Source organism: Anabrus simplex, chromosome 8 (assembly GCF_040414725.1).
Source record: "Anabrus simplex isolate iqAnaSimp1 chromosome 8, ASM4041472v1, whole genome shotgun sequence".
In the NCBI taxonomy this organism is placed as follows: Eukaryota; Metazoa; Arthropoda; class Insecta; order Orthoptera; family Tettigoniidae; genus Anabrus; species Anabrus simplex.
Genome location: NC_090272.1, coordinates 70,215,873 through 70,239,649, shown reverse-complemented (window position 1 = coordinate 70,239,649; position 23,777 = coordinate 70,215,873). Strand labels below are relative to the sequence as shown.

The window sequence follows — 23,777 nt, the reverse complement described above, 5'->3', positions numbered from 1 at the left end:
CCAGCCCACGCTCCAAAGTTCAGAGCCCCTGAGTCCCCTTTTAGTCGCCTCTTACGACAGGCAGGGGATACCGTGGGTGTTATTCTATTTCACAATGTAGAATTACGCGTACAGTAAATTGTGATTGTATGTATTCTGCATTCATTCTCAACATTTGTATATGAATTTTAAACTGTCTTCGAGCTTAGCATCGAATAAGACTTTAACTACCATTGTTGTCAATACTGCACATATGATGGCCTTGTTTGAGTGATAATTCACCAACGTGTTCACTAGTGTAACATTTTTTAATTAGTTCGATGTTTTGTTAATGATAAGATCTTGTAAATGTTTTTTTAACGTATTCACTCATGCAACATATTTTTATAATTTCCAACCAGACGCCTGGTAGAATTTCTTATATTATTATAAATTAAGTGGTATGTTCCGAGCTGTCAGTGGAGAGATGGCGTGGGAGGACATCAGTAGACGAATAAGTTTGAGTGGTGTCTTTAAAAGTAGGAAAGATCACAATATGAAGATAAGGTTGGAATTCAAGAGGACAAATTGGGGCAAATATTCGCTTTATAGGAGGGGGATTGAAATAAATTACCAAGGGAAATGTTCAATAATTTTCCAATTTCTTTGCGATCATTTAAGAAAAGGCTAGGAAAACAACAGATAGGGAATCTGCCACCTGGACGACTGCACTAAATGCAGATCAGTAGCGATTGATTGATTCTTCTTGTATGTTTAAGGGTAACTTATTAATGGCTAATTCTGATTCAGCTATGGTGGAAATTAAATTATCATGGTAAGAAGGGTTACCCCAATTATGTTTAGGTCCCTTGCTCAACACTTCGAGGTCATCGGCATCAAGATTAATTTTAATTATGTTCACAACAGGTTGGTGAAAATCATTTGATTTTATGTTGTTTGAAATATTACGTTAGGTGTGGGTTGATTCTGAAAGAACATTCCATTTTTTGTCAAGTGTGTTCTGTTCTTTGACAAAATATTATCAAATTTGTTACTGACATGTAACTGAAAGGATGTCCATTCGAGGGGGCAAAGAAGATTAGAAACTTCTAAACGAGTTTCATATAGTTTATAGTTTAATTTGATTTCATCTTTTATCCAATTTTATCCTTTGTAAAGTGAAAACCGTCAATAAGGAATGATTCCAATATCTTGTAATGGAAATGCCATCCAGACAAACAAGAAAGCTAACTTTTATTGCAATTTAAAATTCAAGGTTGCTAAATTAGGGAAGATACAAGTTTTTTGAAAAAATGACTAATAATTTAACGTTAAGACAAAGAATGTTACAAGTGTTTATTAATTTCCACCTATTCAATATAAAGTGAGTTCCTGTGATTAGGAATTATAATTATTTTGTTATATTAATTGCAGGGACATGTTTCACCCGTTATATGGGCATCATCAGCCTTAAACTCGTAACTGTACGATCCTGATTGTTCTTAATTGAAGTTTTGAAGAGAAAAGTACATATCACAATGTTGAGGATACTTGTTGTTGGTACTTGTTTAACATTTACGCACTAAAATATGTCTAAAAGATGAAAGAGTAGGGTGACTTGTTACAACACTCTTACAATAAAATCATCTGTAAGCTTAACAAAGGAAAGAAAAAAGTTAATATTCATTCCATTGTTAAATATGCTACGACTGTTGTTGACAATTGCTGCATATATCCCAGTATTGGCATGCTTCCTGGCAACCAGAAGCAACTTCAATAATGTCAAAATTCTAATAATTATAATATTTTAAAATAAAATGTTCAAAATTTCCCGCCTTTTTAACAGTATATCACTGTTTACGTTATAAATTCCAAGTTCATAATAATTTTCATATTTTTCCTGTTTTAAAGTGTGTATCAAACCTTCACCTACAAAATGAACCTCAATCACTAACATAGACTGGGATTTAGATTTTTTGTCGAGTTTTTATTCCAAGCACCTGAAAATATTAATATGTTAGTGAATAAATATGTTACTGGTATATAAAATCTAATATAAATCCTATTGATCTGAATGAGGTACAGATTGTAGTACAACACTATGGGAGGAAACCCTGAAAAAATCATAATTATTGGTAAAACAGTAAGATAGTTATGAAGGAAACCGTGATATATTGTTAAAAAAGGTGGAAAATTATTAACATTTTATTTAAAATTATTATAAATAGAATTTTGACATTATTGAAGTTGCTTCTGATTGCTAGGAAGCATGCCAATACTGGGATATGTGCAGCATTTGTCAACAATGTTTGTAGCATATATGACAATCGAATAAATATTGGCCTATTTTCCCCGTGTTAAGCTAGGTCTCCCCACTTAAACTTTACAATCAGTCCTTATTTATAACTTAAGAATGTCCATGGCTAAAACTGTGATATCAAGTTGCATGTTATAAACTCTATATGAACACTTTTTGGTGCGTTAAATGGAACCTTGTTAAAGGCGCCCCATAATGGTTGAGGGCGTAAGATGTTAATTAGAACATGAAAAGCTAATCATTAGATAATGATGTAGAAATGTGTTTTAGATCACTCCTAGTGGAGGTCAAGTTAGAAATGTAAAGCTGTTAGACTGTTGATGTTGTTAAGGTTGTTAATCTCGTGTGATAAGATGAATCAACCGTCTTCTTAAAGTTTGTTGTAAAAGCGAGGAAGGGTTCTCGACTGTGTGTAGCCGTATTTATCTTAGCTTGAAGATGTGACTGCGGCTTCTTATACTCATAGTCGAAAGGGAGCACTCAGGTTTTATGTGGATTAGAGCTTGGAAGTTGACTTTTACTCCTGAGGAATGTGTGGTGTATTGTCTGTAAAGAGAGGAGAGTAAAATACTTAGGAATAAAATGAAAGAAAGGATGAGTTTAAAGAAAAACGTTGTGTGTATAATCACTTACCCCTTTGAATATTATGATGATCAGTTGTGTGTATATTCACTTACCCCTTGGACTGTTATGTTGTTGGTTAGTTGCTATGGCAACGTTGGAATGACCGACACTTGCGCTTCTAATATTGTATCAATGTGAGATTAGGGGAAGGGGGTGTGGTGGATGGAAGGGGATAGGCAGGGTGTTATGTTTATGTGCTGTTGGCTGCAGGAGGCTTGTGGGGGCAGACAGGGAGGGAGTCATGTTTATTAAAGTGGTAGGGGTCCTTGATGATGATAATTTAAGATTGTTAAGAATTTTTTTTTTTTTAATTTAGTGTTTCCAATAAATTGGGTAAAATCTTGTATAAGTGATTTTTGACATCAATTATTTCATTGAGGTTTAGATTTTTGTTGTAGTGAAAAATCCACAGCCTGTTTCCAGTCATTCGACCAGGTCAGGGATGGAATGAATGAAGCCCCCATCTAGCGGCGAGGATAGGAATTGTGCCAGCTGCCGAAGTCTGTCTCACTCCTCTGGGGCAATGATTAATGAATGATAGATGAAATGAAAGGATATTGGAGAGTGTTGCTGGAATGAAATATGATAGGGAAAACTGGAGTAATATATAATAATAATAATAATAACGTAAATGTTTCCACCTTTTCAATACAATATATTCACAAAATTACAAAATTATACGGTACTAGTTTCGACCCATCTAGGGGTCATCATCAGCTGTATTGGAGCAAAGATCATTTGTGGCGAAATCCTAAGACAATATTATTTTAAAGAATAACAAGTGAAATGAGATGTTATGGTAATAGTTAATAATACAAGGAATATACATACTAAGAGGTTTTTAACAAAGAATAAAGTATAAATGGGGTGTTGTAAAAATTACAATCATGGAAATCAGTAAGTTCTTGTATTGAAATGAAATATGGCTTAGGAAGAGGGCTTAAGATGGGGCTGAAGGGTGCGGGAGAAAGTGTAATTGTCTTGGAAAAGTACCTTTGATTAAATTTAGGATTGCGTTTAGGTTGGATGCATTATTGTTTCTGAGGAAAGTGATAAATAGATCGAAGAGTATGTTGGGTTTCTCTGAGATTTCATTGAGATTGTGACTGGCATTAAAGTATTGGTCTAGGTGTATGTAGTAATTTTCCATTATGTTCAGTAAAGGGCCCTTGTTTGCTAATACGAGGATGTCCATGTCTTGTTCAATATTGGTGAAATTATGGTTATAATCTTGCATGTGTTGGCCGATGGCTGAAAACTGCAGTTTTTTAAAATCAGGAGTTTATAGGATCAAATGTACCACCTGTAAAAAAACCTACATCGGGCAAACCGGGAGAAACTTCATTATCAGATACCACGAGCACACTAACGCAATAAAATACAATCCTTGTATTATTAACTATTACCATAACATCTCATTTCACTTGTTATTCTTTAAAATAATATTGTCTTAGGATTTCGCCACAAATGATCTTTGCTCCAATACGGCTGATGATGACCCCTAGATGGGTCGAAACTAGTACCGTATAATTTTGTAATTTTGTGAATATATTGTATTGAAAAGGTGGAAACATTTACGTTATTATTATTATTATTATTACTTATATATTATTCTCAGTTCAATACGGACTAAAAACATGAAATTCATAACCATCAAAACTGGAGTACCCGGAGAAAAACCTGTCCCGCCTCCACTTTGTCCAGCACAAATCTCACATGGAGTGACTGGTATTTGAACCATTGAACCCAGCGGTGAGAGGCCGGCACACTGCCGCCTGAGCCACGGAGGCTCCTTTTTGTTGTAGTATTGGTCTAAATATATATAAATGTTTTCTAGTTCATCAATTTCCCTTTACCTACTGGGATGTAATGATGAATTTTTGATTGTTATTGAGGTGTGAGTAGGTCCGACTCGTTGGCTGAACGGTCAGCGTACTGGCCTTCGGTTCAGAGGGTCCCGGGTTCGATTCCCGGCCGGGTCGGGGATTTTAATCGCTTCTGATTAATTCTTCTGGCTCGGGGACTGGGTGTATATGTCCGTCCCAACACTCTCCTCATCATATTCACACAACATACTACACTACCAACCACCACAGAAACACGCAATAGTGCTTACATCCCTCCATAGAGGGTTGGCGTCAGGAAGGGCATCCGGCCATAAAAACGGGGCCAAATCCACATGTGCGACGCAGTTCGCACCCGCGACCCCACAGGTGTGGGAAAAGCGGCAGGAAAAGAAGAAAAGAAGAAGATTGAGGTGTGAGTAGATTCCCTGTAGCCTATATTTGGAAATCTAAACTATTATTATTATTATTATGTGTTACTGTGACATCTAAGAAATTTAAAGATCCATTGACCTCATCCCATAAAATGGCTACCTTTTACAGTTTAGTTTACAGAGCTTTTAAAGTCCCTCTAACACCTAAGAACCTAAAAACAGAACTTAATTATATTAAGAATTTGGCAAAAATTAATGGGTATAATCCAGAAATTATGAACCGTTTAATTAAGGTCAAACTCAAATTAGCAACAAACCTCATCCCTGACAGACCCAAAAAATCTAAGTTCAATACCTTCACCTACAACAATCCAGGTATTTACCAGGTCTCGAATCCCACATTTAAAAAAACAAGAAAAAAAACAGTATAGCCTTGAGGGCATCAAACACTAACCAGAAAATATTTTTCAATCACAACACAGTCAATTCAAACAGTAACATTTACTCAGGATCTCGCATATACAGGCTCACATGCAAAAAATGTAACGTCTCGTATATCGGACAAACAAGCCGGAGTTTTCATACAAGATACTTGGAACACTATAATGCCAACAAGCACAACAAATTTTCAGCTATGAGTTCCCATATGAAGGAGACAGGGCACTGTTTCATAACTATAGAACAGGACCTTACAATAATTAAAAGAGAAGGTAAAAGGAAATTGATGAATGAACTAAAAAACATTTATATATATTTAGACCAATACTACAACAAAAATCTAAACCTCAACGGAATAACTGAAGTCAAAAATCCCTTATATGAGATTTTACCCAATTTATTTCAAACACTAAATTTAAAACAAAACAACATTCTTAATCTTAAATTATCATCATCAAGGACCCCAACCATTTTAATAAACATGATTCTCTCCCTGTCTAACCCCACAAGCCTCCCGCAGCCAACAGCACATTAACATAACGCCCCACCTATCCCCTTCCATCCACCACACCCCCTTCCCTAACCTCACATTGATACAACATTAGAAGTGCAAGTGTCAGTCATTCCAACGCTACCATAGCAATGGACCAATAACAAAACAGTCGAAGGGGTAAGTGAATATACACACAACTGATCAACATCATAATATTCGAAGGGGTAAGTGATTATGCACACAACGTTTTTCTTTAAACTCATCCTTTCTTTCATTTTATTCCCAAGAATTTTATTCTCCTCTCTTTACAGACAATACACCACACATTCCTCAGGAGTAAAAGTCAACTTCCAAGCTCTAATCCACATGAAACCTGAGCGTTCCCTTTCGACTATCGATTTATGGAGCCGCAGACACATCTTCAAGATAAATACGGCTACACAGAGTCGAGAACTCTTCCTCGCTTCTACAACAAACTTTAAGAAAACTGTTGATTCTTCTTATCATACGAGATTAACAACCTTAACATCAACAGTCTAACAGCTTTACATTTTTAACTTGACCTCCACTAGGAGTGATCTAAAACACATTTCTACATCATTATCTAAAGATGAAGCTTTTCATGTTCTAATTAACATCTTACGCCCTCAACCATTATGGGGCGCTTTTAACTGGGTTCCATTTTACGCACCAAAAAGTGTTCATATACAGCTTATAACATGCAACTTGATATCACAGTTTTAGCCATGGACATTCTTAAAAGTTATAAATAAGGACTGATTGTAAAGTTTAAAAAAGATTTTATTGTAAGAGTGTTGTAACAACAGTCATCCTACTCTTTCATCTTTTAAACATAGTTTCCTCATCTTTGCGATATGTACTTTTCTCTTCAAAACTTTAATTAAGAATAATCAGGATCCTGATTTGTATCCTACAGGTATGATTTTAAGGCTGATGACGGCCATACAATGGGCAAAACATGTCCCTGTAATTAATATGACAAAATATAATTCTTAATCACAAAAACTCACTTTGTATTGAATAAGTGGATATTAATAAACACTTGTAACATTCTTTGTCTTAATGTACATTTCAATACGGAGAGAATTATAATGTGTAATAATTTAACCCCTTAACTGGAGAATAGTTTCATAACGTCATATTCAGTGCAACGTGCACTTTTGGAATGGGTATAGTAGCATGCGGCAGATGTAAATACTCAACAGAAAAATATATTTTACTTGATTTACTTGAATTATTAGTTATATAGTAGAAATTCAATAGCATTATGTTATTACAGTTTTTCTTGTAAACCCAGAAATATATACATATATATGCAGTGTGTTCATACAAAAGTGAATATAAAAAGTGTTCCTTTCAATATTATGATGACATTTTTCAAGTCTTCAGATATGCATCAATATAGATTCTACATACTTTCTGGTTTGTAGGTCATTTGGAAATTGTGCACAGTGTGGTAAATACGGAAGCATGGGCAAGCACAAAGTGCCACGTCACATTCCTCACAGCAGTAGACAGTTTCCCATCGCCTCTGGTTTGACAGGCACATAACACAATATTTTCTTGAGCGATTCCTACTTCCGGTTGGCAGGTTCTCAGATAATTCAATGTCTGTCCTAACCAAGCCATGTTCACGTCACATGGAACAGTTTACTATGATACACAGACCAATTTACAAAAGATTATCAGAACATGGACAATGGAGTTTGCAGAACAACAACTCACAAATTTAGCAATTTCAATGTACATATGCACAAATAAATTCTTTACGAAGAATTTAGCGTGGACCGCACGAGGCAACACAAGACAGCTGTCGGACTGCCGCCTAAGCGCAAACTACCCGACTGTCGTGAGACCGGATAAAAATGAATAGGACAGCAATAATCGCACCTAATATGAATGAAATTAGTTTTAAATTATGGTAGTAGATGGCAGAAGTGATTAAGCATAGGCAGACGTCTACAGGCTGCAAACCCTATGTAAGAACACATTTAGAATTACAAGAACGCCTAAAGGCGTCAAACCCAGTTAAGGGGTTAACTCCCAAATTTCTTAAATTCACTAAGAAAACTCATAGGAATACAGCAAAAAACTCATGCAGCTGAACTTAAAACCGATAAAGCACTTCTTTCGACTCTGCAGCGTATCCTGTTAAGGGTGCTCCAGGTGGAGTGAGGAAGGTTGAACCCAGACAACTTTGTAGTTGGATCCCTGATGTTGACAATGTCATGAGGGTGTGATTGAGATAATTCATGTTTCATCAGATTTAGAATTAACTAATTCCTTTGCCATCTTCTAGGCAGGTTTCCACGATTTCTGTCTCGTTACGACATTTTCTCTGTATCCTGATGTATTGGGAGGTACCTATTCTTCAGTATCCTGGTTCACAGCCTAACAAGGGTGCTTTGCCGTACAATGAGGGGAGACTGCATGTTGCTAAGTAATGGTAAATACTGAAGAGGAACTACAATCTTAAGCATTGTTTGAAAACGTTTGAACCACAGATGTCCTACACAGCTTGAATAAAATTTGACAGATCACTTTGACAGGAATGACTTTGAAGAGAACTATCACAGAAGCTACTAACCTGGAGCAACTGGAGCTCCTCCAGGCTGCTGAGCAATAGGCTGTCCAAAGGCAGTGGGTTGAGGATACCCAGCGGGTTGAGGATATCCGTAGCCAGCCGGCTGGTAGCCTTGCTGACCAGGTGGTGGATATCCCGATTGTGGCTGGTATCCGCCTGGTGGGGGCTGGTAACCTCCTGGTGGGGGCTGGTAACCCATCTGGCCAGGGGGTGGTTGGAACCCTGCTGTTGGAACAGGGTACCCCTGCTGACCAGGTGGGGCAGAACCTGCAACCATTAACGGGCACACTTTAATATCAAGTCCCATCAACGAAACAAACACTTTGGCATAAGTGGAATAACATTTCCTTTCTACACGAAAGAAATGAAAATATGATTCACATACATTATAGAAAGTTGTGTATTTCTGCATTCAGTCTGTAAGTCTATGAGACTGAACGAAACACCTCCAATATCGTTGACTGCAACAAGCACAGTGATCTCATCTACTTCAATGCATCTTACCTTGAAATCACTGAAAGTGAATCTGTCATCCGCTATGGCCTAGGTCTCAAACTGGCAACAAGGACAATGAATAAACAGGGGCATACCGTAAAAGCTTTGAATATTCTTTAACAAACTGAAGGTTTCTGAGTTCATGAGTTTAGAGACATTTCCAGCCATACTATGAATAACATACCAGTTACATTTACCTTTATTTCTATTTTTCATTAAAGATCTGAAAATCTGAGAACTAGGAGAATTTTTCATAGTTAACTACCATGGTGTCTGCATCAAAACTTTATAGCCTAGAAAATTTTGCACAGAGTTCATCTAAAATAATTGCTATTGGTTTTTGTGTCCTGCTAACCACATTTACAGTTTTTGGAAAAGCCGAGGTGCCAGAAATGTCTCACACAAGTTCTTTTATGTGCTCTTAAGTCTGCCAATAGAAAGCTAGCATTTCTGATTGCCTTCAAATACCACTAGACTGAGCTGGGACCAAAGCCACTATCTTGAGCTAGAAAGTCAGTACTCTACTATCTGAGTCATTCTGTTCAGCAATCAAAACAGATTGATAGGAGCATGTAATAGGACTAATGTGGGAAGACAGACTAATAGAAAGGGAAAACAAGGACAAACATCCTGCAGTTTAGTTGTTCTTTCTTTCTCACCTGATCCATATAAACGTGCAAGTTAGATTTTTAAAAATCTGGCATACTAAAAAGTCCAAGTTCTTCTATTCTTCAGCTCTGTTCTGTTCTATCCTGGTTTCTTTCTTTGCATTCGATTTCATTTTGTTAATTTCTATTTATTTCTTCTACAACATTCGTTCCTGATTCGTCCATGTTCTCAATGTCACTTCTCACGCACACACTGTGTGATAGAACATCTTGATTGGAGCTTAACGTTGTTGTCAGCTCCCGCTTGGAGTGCTGTGCCAGTATACAGCGAGCCAGCTGGTGAGGTGACGAATGAACGCACCACTACAGTCCCAATGGTGAAGCATTCTTACATTCAAACGCTCATTATTGTAGAAGTCTTCCTTGTGAACAGTCAAGATTTTCTTCTGAAGACACAGAGCAACGTTCTCTATGAAATTTGAAGAGAATCACCTTGTTTTCTTGCCACAGCATAAACCCAAAAGCCTATATCATGTCTACAAGTCCATTCTTTGTTTTTGCTAGGGGCTTTACGTCGCACCGACACAGATAGGTCTTACAGCGACAATGGGATAGGAAAGGCCTAGGAGTTGGAAGGAAGCGGCCGTGGCCTTAACTAAGGTACAGCCCCAGCATTTGCGTGGTGTGAAAATGGGAAACTACGGAAAACCATCTTCAGGGCTGCCGACAGTGGGATTCGAACCCCCTATCTCCCGGATGCGAACTCACAGCCGTGCGCCTCTACGTGCACGGCCAACTCACCCGGTACAAGTCCATTCTGTTGCAACAACTTTCACTGCATGGATTAAGCTGGTTTTGTAAAGCATGTTTCTATTGTTTATGTTGCTTAGGTTGGCCAGCAGATGCCAGGACTTGAATTTGTCAAAATCAAGATCTATATACACAGGTCAGGACACGAATGTTACTTATGGAGCCACCATTTTGGGATGCATGTGAATGATCCCTACATCATTTCCATGTTGCATATAGGTCAGTTTTGAATTTTAAAAATATATTAAAGAACACAAAAGCTGTTAAAATTAGTTTTTTTTTTTGCCTCGGACTACACGTAATTAAGCTTTCCTATAAACTGCGAACTGTGATATAAGATTTCTATTTTGCCGTCTGGTTTGCTATGAGCACAATGTCGGCCAAATCAGAATTGAAAATTGCCACATTAGCAGTTTGTTCGTAGGAAAGGGAGTCGATACTCCGTGTCACAATTACTGTCATGGAAACCTGAAGGATTGTACCTTTACTACGAACTGAGCGAGAGTAGTAAACTGCGTTTGGCACAGTCCCAGTAGATGGCTCTTAAAAACCTTGCATTTTCTCCATGCCCCACTAGAATTTCAGGCTGTTATTGTATATATTATTGAAAATGGGGCATGGTTGAATACAAACTGAATGTATTGAATGAGATGACTACCATTATAACACAGTTTACATTCATTTCCAAACTATACAACAAAACAAGAGAAAAGTTATAGTCATGTGAACTATATAAACTTACAAAGATGCCATTGAAGTATAATGTAATAACTCCTGAGCCTGCTATGCAACAACCAGCAGGCAGAGAGGTAAAATTCCTCGAGTCCATCAGATATAACACTTCCATTTTCTTTTAAGTGGCACCAATTTTTAATTTGCTTGGCATTTTGTACCAAAATCAATAAAGCACAAGGGGAAACACTGGAATGTACAGCTAATTTACCTCAGTCAGTTTTCAGCCATGGCATATGTCGCAATGTCAAGGCTGCAAACATGACGTCTTTAAAGTTGCAATACTGCCAAAAAGTAATTATACAAAGAATGTCTCATATAAGGAAATCCTTCACTAAATATTTATCCCACTGACAGTAATGTTTTAATGGGTTTAGGCTGGTCTTCAATAAATACACTCATAGCCAACAAGTTACATCAACCACTCTGACAACTCCAGCCATCTCCTTAAAATCCCTAACATCTCCCATAATCAGCCTACATCTCCTGACAGAGAGAGAGAGTTTAACCCTCTAGCTAGCCTGGACAACCTGCTTCTGTGTAGAGAATGAAAAATTCATCAGGACTATTTTGGAATTGTTGACTTCAGACTCAAGAGTAAATTTTATATGTGGGTCTGATGAATTCAAGTCTTGAAGCAAAGTGTTTTCCTTAACAAGGTGGTGGTCAGTAACAGTAAAAATATCATTTATGTATCCTGTCAATTACATGATGTTTTTTTTACAAGAAAGTCAATACGGAACAAATGAGATTCTTAAATTGCAACGTTGAACAGTTCACAGAGAGATGGCATTACTGACTCAGCTCAGTCATGGAGTATACGACTGGGTATTCCATCAGGGCTGTTCGCCTCATGGGGTCAGATCATCTTTAAACATGCTAGTACCTCAGTTTCCGAGTACAGGTTGGTGAGAGGGAGGGGAGGTGTGGATGTGTTGGCTGTATACATGTCCCCAGCTAATTGTACCTGGGAGAAATTCTCTTTAAATTTGTCACTGAAGACTGAGGCAATGTCTGCGGCAGCTTGAAAGGAGTGCAATGCTGCCAGTTTGTGTTGGTATGTATGTTTTTTTTTTTTTTTTTAAAATCCCACAGCTCCTTGGTATCAGAGCAAGCCTTGTGAATGTACTCATCGTGAGCCTCCCTCATCCTATTTCTGTTGTATTTCCATGCAGCTTTGTACTTTTCACATGATTGTTCCGTTTGGCATTGTTTCCACTTTGTGTACAGACTATTCTGTTTCCTTCTTAACTTCAAATGTTATTTCTTTATCCACAAAATGTTCTTTTCTCTTTTTAAAATGCATTTCAGTACAGTGTGTTTTTCCAGCCGAGTCACAAAGAGTCTATGTCACAGGTTGACAAAGAGGTCAGAGTGGGTAGGTGATTCAGGAGTAAGGTGGAGAGGGATTTCCAGTCAGCTGTTTTGAAATTATATTGAGGCCTGGTTTTATGTTTGGCAGGTTTTCTGCAGTCTAGGCTAGTTAGAGTCCCTTGAATGGCCAGGTGATCACTGAAGCCGGGTATGACTTCAACCTTGGATACTGAGAAGGGATGATTGGTAAGGAATAGGTCTAATATGAAATGGAATGTTTTGGTGACAGGTGTTGCTTCTAGAACAAGCTGTTCTAGAAAGAGGTCGTAGAATTGTTAGAAATGTGTCTACCAATGGACTTCCAGAGATTGGAGTGGAATCATGGGAGGTATATTATGTACTTGTGTTGAAAAATTTATACTCATCTTAGAGAATCCAACAATCTTCATTTATATAGGGCTTGCATTTCAGTGCATAGTATATGCTACCTAGCAAGAATTTGTTGTGCCTAAATGTCACCTCCACCCATAAAACTTCACTATCAGTCTCTAAGTATCCTAAGTCAGACTGGTTGTAGCTCTGGTCATATAACCTGAAGAACACCACCTCCAGACGACCAAATTCCATCCTTCCTGAGGACCAGTTATTACTGGGGAAATACTTCATCGTAATAAGTAGCACTGCACACACACACACACACACACACACACACACACACATCTCGCAGACACTCTCAACTGATGGTTTGATACTGGCCAATAATGCTCTTTTCTCCAGTTGTCTCGTATAACACCTTATGCTATGGCCATTAAACAACAGGATAGTGACATTTCGGGAGGCCTGTACACTGGTAACAAAGACATTACTATTTACAGATTTTATTACATTATTTGCTTTCTTTGGCACTTCAAAGAACAAGCCCGATGGTACCGGGAGGCAACACCGCCAGCACTGCCAAGACAAGAAGACACGTTTAATTTTTTATAATCAGCTGGAGAGATTCTGGTGCAGGTCTTATGCGTGGACATTTCACACGACATACACTTCACGTGCAGCTGATTTATACAGCCTATACAACAAATATGGCATTCCTTGTAACATTTCTATCCGGATGACCTAGGTTTGTTTCTATGTTTCCATGCAACTATGGTCAGGAGAAAGAGATGAAATGTTGAGAGGAAGGTATGGCAAACCTGCACATCACTTGAAGTGCACTGCCAGTACCAGTGGTCACATACCCATTTTCACTGGCACACCATGTTAAGCATGATATTTTACATTATTGACAATTAGTAAATTCTCTTGGAGGATCGAACTGCTGGGACACTCACCTATCACCCCATCTTTGAAGATCACCTTGTTACCTTCACATGTAATGTGTTTAACTGCTATAAATGACAAGAATATACAGAGCATTTGGAGCACTACATGGCCCCAGCAATGGCACACTGCTCAAGCAGCTGGTAAAGTATTAAGAAGGAAAATTTTACCATAGCTTTCAAAACTTAGAATACAAACTCCAACATCTTTTATAGCATACATAGTCAACAAGAATATATATTCCAATTCAGGTGTTTTACAAACCCAAATGTCAAAACTGCACTTCAAGTTACACTAGCCAAACGGGTAGAAATTTCAGTATCCGTTATCAGGAACATGTTAATGCTGAAGAGCACAACTGATTTTCAGTTATGAGTGAACATACATCAGATTTCAGTCATCAATTCACACCCAATGACAACGATTTATAAATTATCCTTAGAGAAAATAAGGATAAATTATTTGACATCTTTTTCTGCCGCTTTTCCCACACCTGTGGGGTCGCAGTTGCGAACTGTGTAGCACATGTGGATTTGGCCCTGTTTTACGGTCAGATGTCCTTCCTGACACCAACACCATATTGAGGGTTGTAATCACTATTGCGTATTTCTGTGGTGGTAGGCAGTGTAGTGTGTTGTCTGAATATGAAGAGGAAAGTGTTGGGACAAACACAAACACCCAGTCCCTGGGCCAGAAGAATTAATCAGAGGCGATTAAAATCCCTGACCCGGCCAGGAATCGAACCCGGGACCCTCTGAACCGAAGACCTCAATGCTGACCATTCAGCCAATGAAAATTACTTGACATCTATGAAAGCATTTTCATCTATTTACATCACAGGATTAACCCTACTTTCTATTTAAATAAAATTACAAAAAATAACTAACATTCTTTTCGAGACAATAATCCTTCTTGATAAAACAAAGTCACATTGCGTCCCGTCATTTCAAAAAAGCTCTCCCTCCCATGATTTCCCCTTGCCCTCCCTTGCCATGATTAACAGTTGACCTGCTCGGCAATCTGTCTGTTTCATGTTTTTGAAATGTTTCTTGTCAATTGCTGTCATGACAAACATAGAAAACAGAATCGTTAGAGGTTTTGCGTGATCCATTGGGTCCATACGCTAATAATAATAATAATAATAATAAATGAAGAAACCCCATTCACACAATGACTCACACAACTCAGTTTTATGTTCCAAGGAAAAACTTTCTGCAGGCAGCTTTGAATTTATGAGAGGAAGAAAGGTGCCGAATGTCCATTGAGAGTGTATTCCAGAGTCTCGGTGCAGTAACTAAAAAGGAATGATTGTAGGAATTCGTTCGATTTAGTGGAATTTCAAGTAGGGAACCAGAACGGGTACTAATTTCATGGAATGAGGAAAGGAAACGAAAATTACAAGAGAGGTAAGTAGGAGTGCTCGTCGAGAGCACTTGGTAAACAAGTGCCATTAGGTGAAAATTCCTTCGTTCATTTATGCGAAGCCATCCCAATGTTTTGAAATATGGTGTAACATGAGCGTCATGTCGCAGATGGAAGGCATATTGTATGCATGAGTTTTGTGCTCGCTGAAGTCTCAAAGCTTGTTTAGCATTTAGATTGACTAGTACCGTATCACAGTAGTCTAAAATTGGGAATAGTGGTGTTTGGATTAATTTTAATTTAAGGTTTTGAGGAAAAGAATTCTTGTGACGTTTCAAGGGATATAGAGCTGCATGACCTTTCTACATACATTTGTTACGTGTTCATTCCAGGTCAGATTCTCATTGATGGAGATTCCAAGATTAGTTACATTTTTAAGGTACGGTACAGCAATGTCATTGATTATGATTGGAGAAGGATTTGATATTGCTTATTACATGTAATAATTTAGAGTTTCCTATGATAATACTTTGTGTTTTACGAGGATTTAGGATTAAGTAGTTTTTAGCATAGGTGGTAAGCCTTTCAATATCCGAATTAATATGCTGAACTGTTTCATGTAAATTGTTTGTAGTGGTGTGTTTGTATATCTGCAGATCATCAGCATATAAGTGGTAGTTGCAATAATGAAGTGTAGAAGATATGTCATTAATATGCAAGACGAACAGTAAGGACCCTAAAACAGACCCTTAATGGACACCGGATGATTTTACAGCCCATTGGGATCTTTGATTGTTTACCACTACGCACTGGCGACGATTTGTAAGGTACGACTTGAAAAAATTTAGGGCTATCGGGTTGATATGCAGAGAGCGTAGTTTGGATAATAGTATGTCAATATTTACCGTGTCGTATGCACTACTAAAGTCAAGGAGTGTCAGTATCGTCACCTGCCGTTTGTCCATTGCCAGTCTTATGTCATCTGTTACCCGAAGAAGTGCAGTTGTAGTACTGTGTCCCTTTCTGAAGCCAGATTGCAATGGATCAAAAAGAGAATGTCTGCTTAAGCTGTTCGTATACAACTCGTTCAAGAACTTTCGAGAGAGGGGGAAGAATCGAAATAGGCCGGTAATCAGATGGCGCATTTAGTGTGGTACCGGTATGCTTTAATATTGGGGTTACTAGAGCATTCCTCCATGCAGTTAGAAACGACCCTGTGGTGAGACAGTGGTTTACAATGTGGGTAATAATTTGTAGGACCGCACCACTAATGTTTTTTATAAAGCCTATTGGGATGTTATCTGCTCCTTTAGCTTGTGACTCAACTGAATTCAAAATACGCTTTACATCATTTACACTGACAGGGTGAAAAGAGAAATTATATTCGTTTTCTGTAGGGTCACTGATTCTTTTATTTAGGTTGTTATGAATTTGAGGTTGAGATTACTTTATTGGGTTAGTTATGAAGTGAGAGTTAAGTGTATCAAGAGATATAGTTGGCACATGTGGCTCTTTGCATTTTCCAACTCCCATAGCTCGAAGTTCGTTCCAGGTTTCACGTGCATTTCAGTTCCTTGTTATATTTTTAATGTGATTAAATTTGCTATTGAAAATTAATTGCTTTGTTCTGTTACGTAAAAGACAATACTGTTCAAAATCTTGTTCATTTTTTGTTTCCTTGTATCGGCGGAACATTGCGTCACGGCAAGTCATTGTTGCTTTTATATCGCTTGTTAACCAAGGTGCAGGCGACCGAGTGACTCTAGATTGTCTAACTGGAGCATGCTTGTCATATAGTCCAATGAGTAAGGAGTTAAATCTTGTCACTTTCATGTCTGTGCCGTGCAACTGCTTTATATTTTGCCAAGGTAAACTGTACGCATCATTTTGGAGTTGTTGTAGATCGATGTTTTTCAAATCCCTATAACTAATGTATTTAGCTTTGTATTTTGATACACGTACAGAGTAGCACAGGTACAGGATATTGACCGTACTTAAGAACTTTATGCAGGTTATTTGTAATCAGGTCAATTCCAGTATGGCTTGGGTGTCTAAGTGTATGAACATGATTAGTTGCATCTAGTGGTAAGATCGTCATGTCGATGGAGGTAAATAGGTTGCTGAATCAGTCTGATTTGCCAGTCAGGGCTAAGATATTTGAGTTAAAGTCACCAAGAAGTAGTATATGCTCGTAGGTTGGTACTAGTTTGAGAAGGTCAGATATTACATAAAATCAGCTTCATGGTCCGTATCGCACTTCAATAGATTCACAATTAAGTATTTATTTATTTTCCACCTAGTCGATACAATGATTGCTTAAGGCAATTTTTAATGGTCAAAAGTGGTACATGTTTCGTATGTTATCAACATCTTCAGCCACATAACACTGTTTAGATGAAAAATATATTAAAGTTGACAAAGTAATGCTTTAGAGGAAGTGACCTTAAAATTAATTAATTAATTAACATATGTTAGTAACATTCAGTGGTTTATAGACAACTCCAATACTTTTTGATGGTTAATTATGGTTTCAGCAAACATATATTCCATATGTGGAGTGATGCCAGATGATTTAATAATTATTCTACATTTAATATCATCTGCCAACAGAGAGTATATCCTAATTTTACAAGGGTAGAGCTAATTTTATCGGACAACCAGGTTTCAGTAATACACATAATATGCACGTTACAGGTTGATATTATCGAACAAACTTCATCTATGTGACTGAGGAGTGAGAGAGAATTGATATGGCAACACTGTAGACTTCGTGAGAACTGAGACAGAGATTGTTTCAATAGCAGTTCAGTAGGCTGAGGGTTGGAGACAGCTGGTGAAGGTACACGAGGGTTATTTTCGTCTTGTAATACACTCGGGTCAATGACATTCAGGAATGCCTCGTCTACCGTAATAGTAGTTTCAAGGACACCAGCTGCTGACATGTTTAAAGGGTAGGTGACACATTCCTGGAACAAACACTGATAACACACACACATACACACACAATGACAGACACACGCAAATAATTACATACACATAGCATATGTTTGAACATTTCAATAGACAAATAAATACATAAATAAATAATAATAATAATAATAATAATAATCATCATCATCATCATCATCATCATCATCATCAAAACCGACTTTCAACCTATTAGGTCATGTTATGTACATTTAGTACGTGTTGAAAAGATGTTAAGTACAGAACAAAAATGGCCAACCAGACACCAGTGGGATCCGAACCCACAACCTCCCGATTATTACCTAAGTGTTAATATAAAAAATGATCTTCAATGGGGTAATCACAATAACAAGGTTGTAAAGAAAGGTTACAGATCTCTTCACATGGTTATGAGGGTATTTAGGGATAGTAGTAAAAATGTAAAGGAGAGGCCGTATAAGTCTCTGGTAAGACTGCAATTGGAATATAGTTCCATTGTATGTGACTCACACCAGGATTACGGGATTCGAGAACTGGAAAAAATCTAAAGGAAAGCAGCGGGCTTTGAACAGGATGATTTCCGACAAAGGAGTAGCGTTACAAATATGTTGCAAATTTTGGGCCGGGAAGACTTGGGAGCAAGGAGACAAGATGCTAAGCCAAGTGGTATGTTCCAAGAAGGCAGTGGAGAGATGGCGTGGAAAGACATTCGCAAACGAATAAGCCTGAGCGGAGCTTTTAAAAGTAGTAAAGATCATAATATGCTGATAAAGTTGGAATCAAGAGGACAAATTGGTGTAAATTACATCATCTTGTTACTTTGGTCAATGCGGTACATGGTTTTCACTATAAAGTTTGCCGCACAACCAAGTTTCATACACCTACCGTGAACTGTGTATGCTCTCTCCGAGATAATACTTGTGAGCGTTACCATCTCAGTAAGTGCCCGAAGAGGAAGTCTTTGAAAGAATTATGCGACTAGTTATTTATTCCTTATTTATTGTAACCTATGGCCACTGCCTGCAATAAATTCTATTAAATTGGTGTAAATATTCATTTATAGGATGAGGCATAAGGGATTTGAATAATTTATAAAGGAAAATGTTCGATAAACTTCCAAGTTCTTTGAAAACATTTAAGAAAAGGCTAGGTAAACAACTGATAGGGAATCTGCCACCTGGGCGACAGCCCTAAATGCATATCATTGATCATCAGCAATTGTGGAGCCATGATACTTTAATCTTGTTACTCACGGCAGGGCTTCACCGTCTATCTTAATAGTTATGACTGCTTGTGGATATGACATCAAACATTCAATCTTCTCTCTGTTGAGGCGGAAACCATACTGCACCAGCTGACTGATCCATTCTTGGGTTTGGTGTTGCAGAGTAACCTGGTTCTCAGAGGTGAACATGACATCAACGTAGAGAAGTGTCCATGGTAAAGGTTGGAGCATATTGGCTATTAGTGTCCATCAGAATAAATAGCAGAGACAGCACGGAACCTCGCTGAATTCCAACGGTGATGGGAAAGTCACTGGATGCTCCCGCCTGAACATAACCCCTTAGCTCTACATAAAGCAGACGCACCCTGCTTGCAAGGTATTCTGGTATTCCATGCCCTCGCAGTGTTCATGAACACGAGTTCATATGGTACTCGTTTGTGACCAAAGGCCTTCTCAAGGTCCAGGAAAACGAGATGAAACGTCTTGCTCTCCTCACAATATTTTTCAAACAAGAGCTGTGTAGCACAGATTATATTGGTTGTGTCACAATTCTTCTAGCTAGGGTCAACAAAAACGCTCTGAGAACTTCACTGCATGGCTCAAAAGTTGGATTGAGCAGTAATTAATCAGTCCATTCCATGAGGCTCCCCTTCTTTTTGAAGATGGATACAGTGATGCTCCATTGCCAATCTGTATGTTTTACCCTCTTTGATGATCTGCTTGAAGAGCCATGCTAACCATTCTGTCTTGTCAAACCGATGAGATAACCAGAGCTCTTCTTGAAGATCATCCGGGACAGTGGCTTTCCCTGGCTTCATTTCTTTCAAAGCAATCCTGACCTCTTCAATATTGATGTCTCTTACAGGTCCTCCCACAAAAGCAATGACTGGGATTGGTCGATGGGGAAATTCTGCAGTTGACAGCTTCTCAAAGTAGCTTTGCCAGTGTACTCTCTTGCCTTCATCCAATCAACCAATAAGTTTCCTCTTTTGTAGTTAATGATGCAGAAGCGCTGGATGGATTCTGTTTTGCGATGACTTGATATGGCTTGTCTATATAATTCCTGCTCGCCTTCATGTGTGTCAAGTTTAGCATAAAGATTTGTGAAATCCCCTGTTTTTATTGTATCTATGCATCACTATGGGCTATCTTGTAGGCATTCAAACAAGACAGTATTTTGCCGGGAAGAAACTCATGGTAAAGCCATTTCTTCTTTCGTACTTCATTTCTGACCTCACCACTCCAAGGTCACATCTTTGCTAATTATTTGCTATCCTGGTTTTGTTGCTCCAAGAACAGTGCATGCAGTATCATGAGCAGCCTCCTCCAGTTTGATCCAGCTTTTTTCAAGTGTAGTTATCAGTGGCAATCTTATTCGTGTAACGACATTGGATTCTTTCTCCTTGAAGAGCCACCATTTGATTCTCACTGGTCCCGGTCGAAAGGCCATGCTTGGAATTCAGTAAATACATATGCAGCTTGCATATGACTGGTCTATGTTGTGTCACAACAGTTACATATTGCACAACCTTTGTGTCTTTAACATGTCTTTCAGGTCTGGACACCTGACGAGGATGTGCTGCTGTAGTATGCAATTTAAGTGCAAATCATGTGATTGAGAATTCACTAGAATTGTAGTTCTTACCCCAAAACCATATCCACCATGGGCTGCATGATCTTCCTCGCCGTGAACAACATGTCCATAAGGATGACTGGCAATAATGAGGTTAAGTCTTCTAGTGGCACTTTGGTAGTCTTTTCTTCAAGCATCTCCCAGAAGGCACATTTCGTTGTTCTCGCAGACATGTCTGCAGGGCGCATGTGCTGAAAAAGTGTACTTTTCTTCCATCTCCGGTGTAGCCAGATGGCCATCATACCACTGCACATCAGAGATACAGCTGACAAACTTAACTGATACAATACCAATGTCACTGTTAATAATAAACAACAATACTCCAAAACACAAAAAGTGGTTCAACAAAGTGAGAAAGGATTTACCAGAAGTGAAGATTACAAAACCAGAAATTCTAGATAGGCCTAAATTTTCCAATAGAATTGCAAAGTTCGGAGGTTTTCAGAAAAAAGATAGTGTGTAACTGACTGGTCAGATGAATGAAGACGATAACACAGTGAAAGGATGAAGAAATACTGAAGAGACTGAAAACCAAGAAAAGAGACAAAAACATGGGGAAGTTATTTTTACACGATTCAAAGAGGTCAAAATCAAATAAAACAATAAATATAATAAGTCTGAAAATTAAACTCAGATTTGCAGCAAACTTTCCTGCCTTTATTTCAAACCTCCCATTATTGAATGTGCACGGGTTCCTGCTTTCATTTTTTTTTTTTTTTTTGAAGAGGTCACTACGATGCATGTTATACACAATTACATACCCCTCATTTTTTTTCCATTCCACTGTATATCATCTCTCAATACCTATGATTATTGTACCGCAGGTACACCCCGTGCATTTAAATTAAGCGCCTTGGAGAATGCCATCTGAAATGTAAAGCTTGCAACAACTAGTACAAGAAGTTTGAACATTTCTCAGCAGATGTCACTACCATAAACTTATGCTGTGCCCTCTGGTGTAAAGATGAACTATTAAAATTATAGAGTAATTTTGTATGTTAAGGTTTCCTAAACTGAATTGTTTATACTTTGTGTTTACAACACTTCTATCTCTTCTCACCAACTTAAGATATTGGCCAATGAAAAATTTTGTACATTTATTTTTCAGCCAATCAAAACTTCCTGAGATTTATTTGATTATCCAATGAGAATTGGAGGTGTGTTGGGACCTTGACCCAGAGTTTTCTGGAACCTTCCCCTCTGCTATAAAACCTGGCACGTTTCGGACCAAGTTGTCTGATCGCTTCAGTCTAGTGTGGAGGCAGGGGGCCTCCTTATCCATCTTCGAGAGGTCCACCAGTTGAAGGTAATGGCAGATCCAGTTTAGAATTTGGTAAGTCTTTCAAAGCTAGCTCGAGGAGAAGATTTCAAATCTTTAGTAATGAAACTATTTTCTAAAATGTAAATTTCAAGCTTTAAATGTAAATTTCAATCAAGCCGAAAGAACTTAACAGAAATCAGGGAATAGAAAGTGAGGTACCATCTCGTATTCCCTCTCAACTTGATTTTGAAGCAACTATGATTTTGTAACTTTTCTATCTCGTAATTTCTGTAAATTTAATATTTTTCTTCATCTAGTCACCTCAGTAGTATAGGCTTAGCCTCTGTAACGTCAGGTCATAAACCCAAATATGATTTTATGCATTTAATATAAATTTCTAGGAGTAAAAGAGTTCACTTCCTTACTGTTTTGGTTTTTGGGCCAGTAATTTACCCTTTTGTTTCTACCAAAGGCCGTATAGAATGAGTACTTGTTACCCCTGTAACTCCATTTATTTCGTGTGGAAGGTAACAGACTGTTGAGCAGTTAAGACAGTGAATACCGTTTAATTTTGTTAAATATAGGTTGTGCCTTTGATAGGCCTGGAAAGTGTGAATTTTCAGATATAGATTCCCAAGTGTAAATTGATAGAGCAAAGATGCTCTGACTGTTGATGTAAAAGAAATTGGGAGATACATCTCCTTGACTATTCATTTAAAAGAGCAGTAATGCTCAGGTAAAAATTTTAATTGGGAGCTTCAAGCTCAGCTTGTAAAACTGTTATCTATTCTAGATTGTATCTCTAGCTCAAGAGCTAAAATTGTACCTGATTTTGTCATTTTATTGGCAAAGTAGAAAATTTGAAAAGAGAAAAAAGGGGAAAGGTTAAGAAAAGAAATAAAACTGCCAATTTTAAAGTTTCAAATCATCTTTTGCTTTGTGTATATCCACCCATTCATGCCCGCACTTTCTTTTACCTCTGCTCGCTATAATATCTTTGTAATAATTATATTCCTCATTTTTGCAGAAGCACACTATTTGATTACATAAATATTATATTCAATAATGCCTCTAGGAAATTATTTCAATCATGAATCTCCTAGATAAACTATATGTTAGCTACAGCAACCTAAGGTACAGATTTTTTAACAACTAACTTTCTGATCATCGTAGAGGTTCAGAAATTGTTGCATTGTGCTTATACTTTGTTTAGCCAAACGAAATTCAGAAATGCATTAACAGTGGGACACAAAACAAGTGTAATTCAAAAACAGGTATATAATTCTTGTGATATAACAGCTCAAGCCATTTCTTTCACAAGTAGGATGAACTCTAGGTCTACCTTTTCGAGAAATCATTATCCCTGAATTTGTAAACAGCAGTCTAACTATGTATTATAACTGAAACTGCCTACAAAA

The 23,777-nt window shown here is 37.8% G+C and overlaps 1 protein-coding gene across 2 annotated transcripts in view; it reads right to left on the bottom strand.

Annotated features, from left to right (window-relative positions):
- The window catches only part of scramb1 (scramblase 1), a 187,764-nt gene that overhangs the window by 121,414 nt on the left and 42,573 nt on the right, over window positions 1-23,777 (bottom strand). For both annotated transcript variants that reach the window (XM_067152270.2, XM_067152271.2), the window contains exon 3: window positions 8,657-8,920. In XM_067152270.2, the coding sequence (XP_067008371.1) occupies window positions 8,657-8,920 (264 nt within the window). The remainder of the gene's footprint in view (window positions 1-8,656; window positions 8,921-23,777) is intronic.